Here is a 13,732-nt window from a genome sequence, read left to right as displayed (position 1 = left end):
TATCATCTACCTTACACCACAATTTCATATTTTCTCAACTACTTTCAATCAAATTCCTATCTTTCTCTCAAAGTTTCAATCCAATTTTTTTTTTTCAACAAAATGACTACTAATGCAGGTACGAATTGGACACTTCTTGAAGATATTGCGTTGTGTACTAGCTGGGTTGAAGTTACTCATAGTTTGCTTACAGGTAATGAGATGCAGTTGCGAGAAATGTGGAGTCTTATTCATACCAATTATCTTGAGAAAATGGGTGGGAAAAGAACCAAAGAATTGATGTCCAGTCGTTGAAAATTACTTAGCCAATCGTTTAATACGTGGAGAGATGCCTTGGCAAAAGCCAGTAATAATATGCGAAGTGGGGAAAGTTACGCAGATCAGGTAACAATATATTATTTATTTGTTTGTATGATTTATTTGTTAACTACTTTCATTATAATTATTTGTTTGTATTATTTATTTGTTAACTACTTTCATTATAATTAGTTGTTTGTATTATTTATTTGTTACCTACTTTCATTATAATTATTTATTATCCCGCATTGTGTAGCAACTTCAAGCACAAGCTTGGTATGGTGCCAAAACCAAAATAAAAAATAAATCATTCAACCGGTGAGAATGTTGGAATATTGTCAAAGATTGTCCTAAATTCAAAGTTGTGCATGTCGGTCCAGAAGTTTTCATGAACAACACCCCTCTACACTCTACACATGTTCATGGCTGGCATGTTCATGAAGATGAAGCAGAAGAAGTGCCCGAAATGCCCCCCTGAACAAGCGTCGGGATCAACCCGTTATCCAATTAGGCCTGAAGGTAAGAAGGTTTCAAAGAGAAAAGGGAGTGCTTTGAACAATGATTATGCAAAGTATATGGAACAACTTGCTCGCCAAGGTGAATTGACTTTGGCGCGGGAAATGGCGAAATTTGAAGTTGATAAGGCTAGAGAGGAGGTAAATGTTGCAGCTGTTGAGAGAGTATTTCAAGCTAATGAGAGAGAAAGAGAGTTACTTAGGCAAGAAAGTGAACAAGTTAGAGAAGAAAGAATGACTCAACGAGATCGTGACATTATGAACAAGCCTTTAGAAGGGAAGTCTCCAAATTCTAAATATTTTTGGAAGTCGAAGAAAGCGGATGTGGTGCGAAGAAGGCGTGCAAGAGAAGCGAGAGCAAGAGGAGATGGTCCTAGCACGACAAGAGAAGATCATGCTAGCACCACAAATTGGTTAAGTGATGATGAATATAGTACTTTTTGTAATCTGAGCCCATAATTTTCCAATCACTTCGGGTTGTAATTTCTTATTTATTGAATAGAGTACTTTATGTTGTTTCCAATTTATTGAATTTAGTACTTTATTTAATTTGGTAATTTATTTATACTAAGAGAATCTTTATTCAAAAGACATTTAAACACACCAAATAAAATTACATAAACATACCAAATAACAAAAAACTCACTAAATGAACTAAAAGAAACACACCAAATAAAATTAAATAAACACACCAAATGTGAGGCTCTTACCATTCTTACTTCGTCATCTCTCCTTCTACGTTCCTCATAATCTTCCTTCTCATTTTGGACCACCTGAAGATTGAACATTGCTTCTGATTGGTTAAACAATTCTTCCTCTTGTTGATCGATTTCCCACATCATCCTTGAGGAAGAAGAAGACATTGTAAGAAAGAAGCAGAAACTATGAATAATAATAGAGATCTTGAGAAAATTGATGTGAGATTTGTAACGATGGATGGTGGATTATATGGAGGATTCAGAAAGGATTAGGTTGTAGATAATGCCACGTGGCATGCCGTCATTCGTTAAAAATTTAATGAAAATCTATCCTCAAAGATTGTAAACAAATTATGACAAGTGGCGCAACGTGATTGGTTAATAATCTTATCGGAAATCCATCACCAATAATTGTATTTTCGGATAATGATACGTGGCGCAACGAGTACGATTAAAAATCTTATTGGAAATCCATCACCAATAATTGTCTTTTCGGATTTTATGACAAGTGACACAACGAGAATGATTAAAAATCTTATCCGAAATTACAAATAAAATTATTTTGTATTATTTAATAACTTTTCGGATAATGATACGTAGCGCAACGAGAACGATTAAAAATCTTATCCGAAATTACAATTAAAATTATTTTGTATTATTTTATAAATAAAAAAAATACTAATATTTTATTGCCTATTGCCAGGGCTATTGAAGTGTAACGGTAGAGATGCAAAAAACGATTACTGTTCATTAAGGGCAATTACTGTTCACTAGGTGGATATCATAGTGTATTGCCTGAGGGGAGGTTTCACACACTGAAACTGCTCTAAGCATATGCAAATATAACTTGGTAAATTGGATTGTACACATTGAAAAGGTTGGGGCTTGGGCCTAGCTATACATCTTAAATGTCAAAAGATGGGCCTTGGGGCTCTACTCCTACTGCTACAATACAAATAACTACTATAACTTCTAGGTATATTTCAAATGGATCTCAAAAGTTCAAAACATTCCAAATAACCATTTAGCATTTAAAAAAATATACACATGTATTAGAGCTTCATAAATGACAGGAGAATGAAAACTCACTTCGATTTAGGGTATTTATTACCTATGTTAACGCTATTGGCTTGCCAAATGTCTAATTTTAAGGCAATTATTTAAAATGCTATAACCAAGGTTTTAAAATATGTTAGCCACTAGTTGGGCAGCGAACTAGAGCCTAGCGGTGGGACCTAAGTTGGGGGCTTAGACGGCCTAGCCGGATTTAATTAAATTTATTATATAACATATAAATAAATGGCTACTTACACTAAAAAAAAATAAAACTATACTTGTATTGAGAATCTAAAAAAGTCAAAACCTAAAACTTAAAGCCATATTGTCATCATCACATACAAATGCAACAAAAGTAAGAAAAACTTAAAACCAAATTTGAGAATTCACTAATTAAGTAGGTTATTCAAAAAAACCTTTTAACCTAATTAAAAAAACATTAAAAACAATGGAACTGCCTAGCACGCCTAGGCGGGCTAGGGCCTTTAGGCCGTACCTGATTTTTCTTCATGTTTCAGCCTAAATTGCATCGGTCCTCCATCGCCTAAGCCACTTTTTAGAACACTGGTTATAACAGGTTGAAACCAATTTGGAATTTTACCCAAAAAGTTGCGTGAACCGGAAACAATTAACAAGTGACAATCCCTCTGTTCACGTCAATTAAAGCAAGCCGAATATAGTTGCTGAAAGCAATGCCATCATTTAACCAACAAAAAAAAAAGTAATGTGAGTTTGATCAGCTTTCTTCCACGAAACAAACCGGTAACAATTAAAGCAGTACACAAAACTACTTTCTACACATATTAACAAATGATCACTGAAAGGCCAAAACCGATTCCCGCCGCCGACAAGTGCTTAAATAGAAGTGCTTAAATAGAATACATGTTCTCTTCAACTGTACATCCCTAGGGCCTTGTGAATCGCTTACGGCTTTCCATCCTTCAACTATGGGGACCTCAATCCACAGAAGAATTGGTTTCTGCAGTTTCATCCTCACTGAAGCTAGATGGCATCTCCATGGCAATTCTGAAATAGACATGTATGATCATCCGTCAAATATTTATGTCAACAAGTTTAATCCTTGATGATGCTACATTCGCAACACAGACATAGTAACATTTAGTTAATCCTCGTAATGATATATTCAAAAGAAATTTAAAAAAAAAAAAAATTTATTTTGTACTAGGACAGAATTAAAGTTGGGAACTGTTCCTATTTCATGCAACTAAATGCAGCTAAATTCGTGTAAAAACTACGATTAAGTGGACTATCAAGATTCCATCTAGCAACAGCTTCATTCTAATGGCATTCCAACCATCCGTAATCTGAGTTTAGGTCATACAGAAATCAACAAGACGAAGAATCCCCTCTTCAAAGTAAGATCCTTATTTAGAGCAAATACAATTAACTACAAAATAATAGCATGTCACCCCGGTAAAAGGAAATGGCCCGGTAACTGAAACAATAAAGTGAAGCAATTCAGTATGAACTCTAATGCTAGTCGGGAAACAATAACAGCCTAACCTAGAAAAGATTTTGCCATCTACTGTATCTGCAATATTAGCTCTGACATGTAAGTTCGATGCCAAACATTTAACATGCAGACATTATTTAAACTGACTCTGGGGAAAATGTGGCATTTGCAGATTTAACTTAAGCATTCAATAGAGGGAAAAAAGCCCTAATACGTGTGTGTGTGTGTGTGTGTGTGTGTGTATATATTAGTCATGTTTTTTTAAGAGGCAAAAATTGATGATCAAAATCAAAGAGGTAAAAAGCACACGTGCACAATTGAAAGGATGCCCCTAAGTTATACTAACCCTTTAATCTGATGTTTACGAGGTCGAATTTGAGCAAATGAATTTGGTGCATAGTCTCGTTGAGGGAGATTAACTCTGGCATGTTTTGTAACCTTTGATCAGTAAGAAAAAAAGGATGTCAACCTAATGCCAACCACCATACGTAAATAAGTAATTGTATGTAATTATGTATCAATGCCATGCATGCCCTATTAACATTGTCCCACTAAAGTTCAAACTCACCACCAATTCATCTGTAGAATTCATTTTTGCTCTAAGTGGATTGTGATAGTCCTTCATGGCCTTACATTCTCCATCAAACTTCTCCTGGAAAAAAAAGCAATTAAAAAAAGTCACAAGGCAAGTACTTTTGGTATGAGAGTCGTTGAATAATAGAGCATATAAGTCAAAGGGCAGTCTCAGAATGCTTAACTATAGAACTTGAAGGCCTTGACTTCAAGTAATCATTCCTTTGGACAGTCTTGGTGTTACTAAATTTATCATACTCATCTAAGCGAGGCTCTGTTTGTTCACTAGTAACTTTCCTACCGTAGTAACCCTTAGATCTCATTCTATCTTTCTTATTGCTATTATAAGCAGAAATCCCTCCAGAAGGTTTATCATAAATATCCAAGGGAGAATTTTTTCCAGGGGAAGGATTGGTATCGTTGAGAAAAGTCGACTTTTGTCTCAATTGCTTGCTTGATTTCTTCTCCTGAAGATCAAACCCATGCATGATGCTAGGATTTTCCTGCTGTAAATATGAATCCTGGGAATTCAACCTGGAGTTGTATACTTCATATCTCTGCAAGAGCATTAAAAGGCGGAAAGAGTATCATAGAGAGAGAGAGAGAGAGAGAGAGAGAGAGAGAGAGAGAGAGAGAGAGAGATTGTTTATAAGCATTTCAGTAAGGCAGGGGTGGGAGTGAAGACATCCTAGAAGAGTTTTATTTTGCTTCCATGAAACCAAGTATTAACAACCAATTATTTGCTTCAAGGACACAAATTAGGAGAAAGTTGTGCTAATCCCAACTTTCTATTATAATTTCAACTTATGGAACTGCAATTTGCTTATATGCCAAGACAATGATGCAAGAGATCAAATGGTTCATAAAAATGTGGCTGGTTGACTGCCATTACATAAGTCAGGCGACCTCCTCTCACATCCAGGAGATAATGAGGAGGTGAGATCCAGCTATAAATGTTTTCTTGCCAGATTTATGTTGCCATACTGAATCTGAACCATACATTCATGCAATAGCAATTGACTTGATAAGTTTTCCTTGCTGTGATTCGTATATAATGAAAATAAACCAATAAATTAGCCCCGTCACAAAGTTCACACCCTCCCCTCCACCACATCTGTCAAAGTGTAACGAAAATGCATCAGGTCCACTTACAGTGCTTGGACTTAGTTGCCCTTTCACTCCAGATATGTCAGGAGAACGGAGGACAGGATTCCCAAGAGTGGATGGTTCTGCATAGCAATGAACAAAACGGACATATAAGACTAGTCTGCAAGAACCTAATATATAAGTATTCAAACAGTACAGGTTAGTACTGAAAGACTGAAGAATCTGAATGGAAGCCAATCACACACTGTTAGAGTATAACGTCAAGATAGAAGAGAGGAGAAGCAATGTTTAGCATTTTTAACAAACATGCTCAGAAAATAAACAACTCCCAAGTAGGTGTCAACTAAATATTTTTTCGCTTCAGAATACCATGTACATCCAATATTTCAAGAATTACAGCTACAGGACTCAACTGCTAATGCCAACCCAGCAACTTTATTCTTTTTAATTTATAAAAGTAGGCAGCTGGGTGTTTTCATGAACAATATATTGTTATTTATTTTTATTTTTTTTTACTTCCCACTACATTCCTTCTTAACATAATTGTCCATAATACCATATTTCCCCAACAATATTCTGTCTTCATCAACATTAAAAAAAAAAAATATAAAGAGTTAAGTAGAAGCAAAATGAAAATGATTTCAGTTAAAGCTACAGTTTCGCATTTGCATACACACAAAAAAATGTATGCTATTAGTCTAAAAGAAATAGAAGTTCTTCAATCTACTAATCATCATAACTACCAAGATCAAGACAAATCAAACATTGGAAACAAATGAAAGAAACAGTTCCAAATGCTACATCTGAGAATGCACAGCAGAAATCAGACAAACAAGATGCAATAAGATAAATACTGACATCCAAAGCCAAAGGAGTAGGGGGGTTCAAAGGGAGAAAGAGAGAGGGCAAAAACGTTTAGTGCCAGCTAAAGGTAGATAAGTTGGATGGTCATATTTAAAGAAAGAAGGTACACTAAATATTAAGAATATTTCAATCCACAAACTACTATCTTCTAAACATCTACGGTATTATGGTATGAGGATTCCCTCTCCACTGCATTTCTTCCTACAATGTCCACTTTCCTCCCAACTACCCATGCATTAAAAATAAATGCAAAAAATAGGAAAGCAAACACAAGCACTTGTGTTCCACTGTTCAAAGGCCTAAATTTTATCTTTGCGAGCTTTTTATAAAACAGTATATTAAATTAAAGGCTCCATCAAGTTCAAATTTCCATGTCTATGCTACTTCACTGAACAAGGTCCAGTGCCAGCAGATTAACGTAAGCCTTCCATATAGAATAACTTGCATAATAAAATTAAATGTCACACCTTAAAGATCTTGTTTCAATGGGTTTTTTTTCACTCAAATTAACAATATTTATGTTTACACCTTATGCACAAAGCAGATTAAAATTATACAGCAAAAATAAAAACTTCACACTAATCACTTGCACAAGAAAAATATGAGAGCATCAATACAAGCTAAGTAACAAGATCCGAAAAACAATTAGCAATCTTTCTGTTCTCAGACAGACTATTTCATGGAATATGAAATTTGTTCCTATGAACAGAGTATATTATGACGTACCATGGCCTGAATCCATAATCGGTGATTCAAATGCACCAGGAGGAAGCAAATCAAATTCTACACCTAATAGAGGACCATCCTCCAGATACTGCCTCCCGAGTTGCCTCTTAACAGCTGTAATAGCAGCATTTTCTGCTTCACCTTTCACTTTCAAAAACCCTGAGGGCTTATATCCCATGTTTTCCATGCCCTTGGTATGTGTTAGGTATCTAGAAGTTTCCACATCATACGGATCCTCATTTTGAGTCAAAAGCCTATCTTGCAAAGACCAGCTACTTTCTGAAGATGTATTATCCATGTCACCAATTCTTTCTGTATAGTGACTCCTATAATTGCGGGTGATATCTGCAGCTGCGAAATCATGCCCAGAAAGCCTTCGACTTTCAACTTCCCTTGGATCAATAAACCTATGCTCTCCATGTTTAGTGCTGCCACAAGAGTCCTGCCCAAGTCCACTAGCTCGATCCTGAATAACACCACTTGAACGATCTTGCCGTCCATTACCTTGTGTTTCATCTCTCGACAATCTTTTGTCTTTTAACCTTCTGTGGCAAAACCATCCAGATATCTGCTTTTCTGACAATCTTAACTGCTCTGCAAGTTGTGATTTCATTTCCTCCGTAGGATATTTATGCTCTGGAAAAAGTAAAAAAGAACATTCTTTTGAGAAATTTGATGGCTCAACACTGAGCAAGACAAAACATAAGCCAAGAGAAGTATCCTTACCATTATAAAATTTCTCCAAAGCCATAAGCTGGGCTGGTGTCTTGAGCTTTCTTTTCTTATTATTGTCTTGGGAATTTTTATTCTCCTCAGAATGCAGTTCATTTGATTCTAAATATCAACCAAAAAGTGAACGAGGATACATTAGTCACAAAATGAAATCAATGATTTAAGATAAATAAACATCCATCAGGGCATAATTGTTATCGAACCAGATTCTATGTATGAATATAATGCTTCATTTGTTGAACTATAAATTGTGGTGGTAAAGATAAACATGGCTAATATCAGGGCATGTCAATGACCCGTGGAATATGATAGAACTCGACAAGAACCAAACCCTGTTTACTTGAGTTCAGTCATAAAAATCCTTCACTATTTCAAATAATGCACTTCTGATCTTCTAGAAAAACCCTTTCAATTTATTGGCATCTCCACTTAATTGGAAACTAAAGATGCTTTCCTCCTAGTTAACCCAACCCAGTTTTTCTCTATTTAATAGGAAACAGGAACTTTACTGAAAACCAAAAAAGGCACGACATAGGGCACAGATAAGAGATCTCCAATCCATTTGTCTCCACAAACGGATCATCTCTCCATTCCCTGCAACCAAATCAGAAAACAAAACACCAAAGCCTTGAGAAATGTCTCTCCAAGAATATCTCCTGGCATGATATTCTATTATGTCACCAGTGAAGCCAACTCTTCCTTGCTATTATGAAGGCTTTTGCTATTCTGTCCCTACCACAACACCCAAATAGAGCCAAAACAGCCGATCGCCACAGGCTGACATTTCTATTCTTGAAATCCCTCCCCATAATGAATAAATATAGTCAATAGTAGCATTTCCCACAAACCACCCATTCCAAACCAAAAGCCAGAATTGATCTAATCTAGATTTGTGACGTGGCAGAACAAGGAAAGAACGACATGGTCAGAAGATTCTCCCACAGGTTTTCTTAGTGCACACCAAGGAGATAATGAAGAGTACTGTCTTCTCTTCTGGCATATTACATGTGTTAATTCACCAAGAACCACCAGCCAAGCAAGTGACTTAAGATTTTGGTAGGCACCCAAGGCTTTCCAACCGAAATTACAAGGACCAAAGTGGTCGGTTCTTCGGATTATCTAGCAATGAAAGACAAAATCCCCCAAAAGAAGGGGTTCCAAGAAACAACTGAGAGAGTGAGAAACACACTAAGAATGGTTGCTTCTGGATTCAACAATATCAAAGATTTCAAATCTGAAACTGAAAACTCTTACAAAGTTATTCTAGCAATGATAGTCACAAGAATAACTTTCTTCATTACCATTATTATGATTATGGTTATTCCCATGAACTTTCTTTCTCGTTTGAGACAACAATAATAAGACAACCACCACATCTAAGAAAGACCTTCTGAGAGAAATATAAAATGGTGGAAAGTTTATGCAATTCCTTACTGGGTTGCAGGAATCTGCTATATGATTACAGGTTAAACTAAGCCTATCCAATATACATTTCCAAAACTAGTCACCCAGTGCTCAAATTGGAAAACTAGGGGGAATTCCCTGTAAGCATTCATAAAGGAAAATGAGGGTCATAAGTGCAAAGCTACATCTCCCATGCAACTTCCTGCTTCAAAAGCTTATGTACTGTCCAAGTCCCTTCCACAACCTGGACCAATGAGTCAAATGTGCGACTTGAGTAAAAGTACGTAGGTCATGGTAGCATGCCTAACAGCATCCTGTTTCACAAGAAATTTTCCACACATTTTGTACATGGAAGAAGGTCATAGTTGCATGCTTAACATTATCCTGTTTCACAATCTATTTTTAAACCGGATCAAGCTTTTTTATTCTTATTCTTTTACTAACTTCAGCAAATCTTTTGTGATACATTGTGAGGCCGGCTTAAGATTTTAATTTCAATCATCATAATTGCTTTTTTATCCATCATTCAAAGATCATGCTTGCAAAAAATTAGACAAATCGAAAATCACTAAGACATCCAATTACAATGAAGAAAATACACAAGCACATTATTTCAAGAAAACAACTAAAATGACAACCATTTTATCAAGTGGTTAAATGGTTTCGGATTAGAGCAATTTTTTTGAAAGCATGATACTTGATGAAAGACCTAAAAACTAGATGGTTCAGATCATTAAAATACACCACAAAGCCCCACAAGAGTGTCCCTCAAATAATCTTATTGGAGGGATCCCTCAATTGAAGCTCCCCAAAATAATCGGCATTTACCTAACTTATCCATATTAAACTTTCTTGTTTCAAAACAGATTTTCCAATACAATCATAGAACATTTGGACAACATCTTAAACATAGACCGTATCATTTACAGAAGAACTCATATAGTACAACCAACCTCCCAGGTTAAGTATTAGCATCATCTATACAAACATTCAAGAATTTCCTGAGATCCCCCTAACGTGGTGCCTAATGCCGTCACCAGAGCTTCTGTGCCGGAAGACCGAAGGAAATCCAGAAAGCAACTAGAAAATTAATAACCCTAAGCCCGAAAATCGTGACGAAAGGCAAATGTGGAAAACATAAACCATTGTAAATACATGAAAAAATTATTAGGCTAAGTATTTGTCCTCAAATACAGTAGGAAACACAAACCATCATGATCAAAATGCCATTTTCCTTCACCTTTAAAAGTTTCCCAGCAATCAATTACCCAAAATTAAAGAACCCAGATTACCCTCATCACCATAAGAACCAAGCTCCCCATGCATACAAAATAGTCAAATTCCCAAATGGCAAATACAACAAACAATGCAATACCAGAAATTAACGTAAATCAATCAGAAAACAGAAAACCCATATCTCCAAAACGATCCGAGATGGAGCGGAAAACGACGATACCTTCCATGGTGTGAGTTTCCGGGGAAACTATCGGTTTGTTAGTTTTTGACTTCTATACGGCTAAAAAGCGTAGTCCATTAGAACTGTTTGGGCAGATTGATTGAAGCGAAGGAGTATACAATTGAGCCTGCATGTTTCTGGTTTGCACCCAATTCAATTTTGATGTTGGAGAGAGAAAGGGAAAAGGTTGAAAGGCAGGGGAATTCTCTTTCTTCTCTTCTCCCTCTCTTTTCCCTTTAACTTGCTAACTCGGTTTCGCTTCTCTTCATCCTAATTAACTATTTACAGTTTTTTTTTTTTTTTTTTTTTTTTAGACTTTTTAGTCAAAACAGTCATTGAGATTTACTTAACTCTTCACTTTAGTCTCAGAGATTTGAAATCAACAAAAGTTCCTGAGATTGTCCACCATCAATCATTTTGGTCATTCGGTGTAAAATTATGTAAAATAAGGATCCAAATGGCAAAATAACCCTCAATATAATAAACAATAAGCCAAAATGATTTGACAAATGTTGAGGGTATTTTTGTCATTTTATCCTTATTTTATGGAGATTTTTCAATAAATGACCAAAATGATTGATTGTGGACAAAAAAAAAGGTAATATTAAGAAAAGGTAATATTACAGAGACTAAATTTATAAATAAAATTAGCAAACTAAATGATATGTCACCAATAGAAAATAAGCACAATGCTTAAGTAATAATTCAATCATCAACTTCCATGTCATTTAGTTTACTAATTTCATCTACAAATTTAGTCTCCTAGCATAACCTATTAAGAAAATTCTTAGCATCGACTAAAGAGGTTAAAATGACGTTCACGTCTTTCTATTTTTTTTTTTTTTTTTTTTTTTTATAAATTCAGTGTGTTTTAATATTAATTTTCATTAAGGAAATAATAATTTTTCATTTATTTTTCACTTACTTAGGCACATCATATTTTTTTCAATTTGGACTATTGAAATAAATTTTGAATTTGAGTGCTTTTTTGCTCATCCTCTAATCCAAAGTGACCGTCACTCTTCTCCACAATCGTGTCATTAGGGGTGGGCAAACGGACTCTTGATTCGCGGGTCAAGATGGTGCTCGTGTACGTTTGACTAACCATGATTACCTTATATATTTAATTAAAAACTTTATAGACAATAATAATTAAATGATACCATTTATTTCTTGCTCAATGTCCAACTCAATGAAGCCCATACACTATGTGTGTATAAACAGAAAAATTAAAAAAAAAAAAAAAATTATATTGTCACTTAGTACTATGGTCTAGTGGTACTCCTATTTACTTGTAAATGAGAGGTCTTAGGTTCGATTCTCGCCAAGGTGAATTTGAACCACGTTATTGTTAGCTCATTGTGAGGCTAAGTCCACTCCCTATTCCTTAGTGTAGATAATAACGTTTGTTAAAGAAACTATATTATGGTAAAGAGGAGAAGACTGCTAGCGTAGGCAGCTGTGAGAAATCCACTAAGCCTGCTTCTGATGAGGCTGCTGAAATCTGTGCATTTTTTAAACCAAACCCGCTTGAAGAAGTGGATGTTTATGCCAAGTTTGTCGATGACGTTAGATGGATTGTTTGCCCAAGTTCTTTTACGAAGCATACGATCGAGTATAGGAAAATTGCCTACTTGCCATGATGTAGAATATGGCTAAAGGCTGTGGCAGCTGAAGCTTATTCTCATATTCAAGATCTTGAGCGTGCCATTTCTGAGTTTTGTTTTGCTGCTTTTGCAAAGGATGAAGAGTTGATTACTACTTATAACCAAGTGATCCACTTCAAGAAGGTCATTGATAGGCTTGAACCCCAAGTGTTGGAACTCCAAGGTGTACTAAAGATTTCTCCGAAAAACTTGCTCGTCTTTACTTTTGAGTCTTCCATTGGTGAAATAGTTGGAAAAGTCAGCGCTTAGGCTGGGGCAGCTAAGGGTGAAGCGCTGGATGGTGCCGATGCTGAGAGTGTCGTGGCTACTGAAGGTATGACGTAGTCGTGAGATCTCCAGGCTGCTGAAGGGTAGCCTTCTAGGTTGCCTTTAGGATTTTCTTTGTTTTCCTTGTTGTTTTTGCTTGAACTTATTCGATCTTCACTAGTTGTTCATCAATTTTGCTAGAAAATTTAATAAACTTGTTTCCTTCACTTTTCTCTATCTTTGCTTCTTTTGTTCATGCCCTAACCTTTAGACTTTATAGACCAGTGTCAGGTGTGCTACTTTTCTATAAGCAGACAACCCCGCATAACCTATGTAGCCATCAGTGTTGGTGTAGAACTTTGTAAAGTTGTTAGCCATAGGGTTGGCAGCCGGACACTTCACTTACAGAAGCAGACAAGTCAGCATAACCACTAGGCTTTCTTCAATTTCTGTAGGTTGCGTAGCAAGTATTGCAACACTTTAGGACTTGGTGTAGATTGTTTCGCGCTTGGCAGAGGTGAAGCTTATTGACTACGTAGCATGTTAACAGTGGATAAAGCTTCATATATGCATGCTAGCCTATCTAACCTTTCATAAGAATGTGTGGTTGTATAAGTCTAGCGCGGCTTTACTTCTTGAAGGGCAAGCCGTAGGCAGTTTTCCGAAAACCGTAAGCTACGTTAGTGCACTCGGTAGCAGCTTTAAGGTTCTAGGGCATCCATCCATATGGTGTACTACATTATGTGCGTCATCTGTCTCTGAGGCCCGGTTCCCCACAGATTAGGCCAAGAGACCCAAAATCCTTTAGTTAGCTAAGCCTTGAAAAATACAATTGTGGCTACATCTAGGAATCCCAGCGCAAGCCATTGTGCACCTAGCTATACTAGGGCAGCCCGACTCATCCATTTCTGGATATT

General features: G+C 36.1%; 1 protein-coding gene across 2 annotated transcripts; it reads right to left on the bottom strand.

Moving 5' to 3' along the window:
- Positions 1–3,220: 3,220 nt before the first annotated feature.
- Positions 3,221–11,137, bottom strand: LOC137716540 (homeobox-DDT domain protein RLT2). Of its 2 annotated transcripts, XM_068455993.1 has the most exons (8): positions 10,903–11,137; positions 8,037–8,144; positions 7,311–7,946; positions 5,766–5,842; positions 4,799–5,170; positions 4,609–4,692; positions 4,387–4,478; positions 3,221–3,592 (listed from the first exon to the last, which is right to left on the bottom strand). In XM_068455993.1, the coding sequence occupies exons 1-8, from the start codon at positions 10,907–10,909 to the stop codon at positions 3,523–3,525; spliced, it is 1,446 nt and encodes a 481-aa protein (XP_068312094.1). In that variant the 5' UTR covers positions 10,910–11,137; the 3' UTR covers positions 3,221–3,522. The 2 variants fall into 2 exon arrangements, with proteins under 2 accessions (XP_068312094.1, XP_068312095.1); XM_068455994.1 differs by lacking the exon at positions 4,387–4,478.
- Between the last annotated feature and the right edge of the window lie 2,595 nt (positions 11,138–13,732).

This window comes from Pyrus communis, chromosome 14, assembly GCF_963583255.1.
Source record: "Pyrus communis chromosome 14, drPyrComm1.1, whole genome shotgun sequence".
Taxonomy (NCBI): Eukaryota; Viridiplantae; Streptophyta; class Magnoliopsida; order Rosales; family Rosaceae; genus Pyrus; species Pyrus communis.
This window is presented reverse-complemented; position numbering and strand designations above follow the sequence as displayed.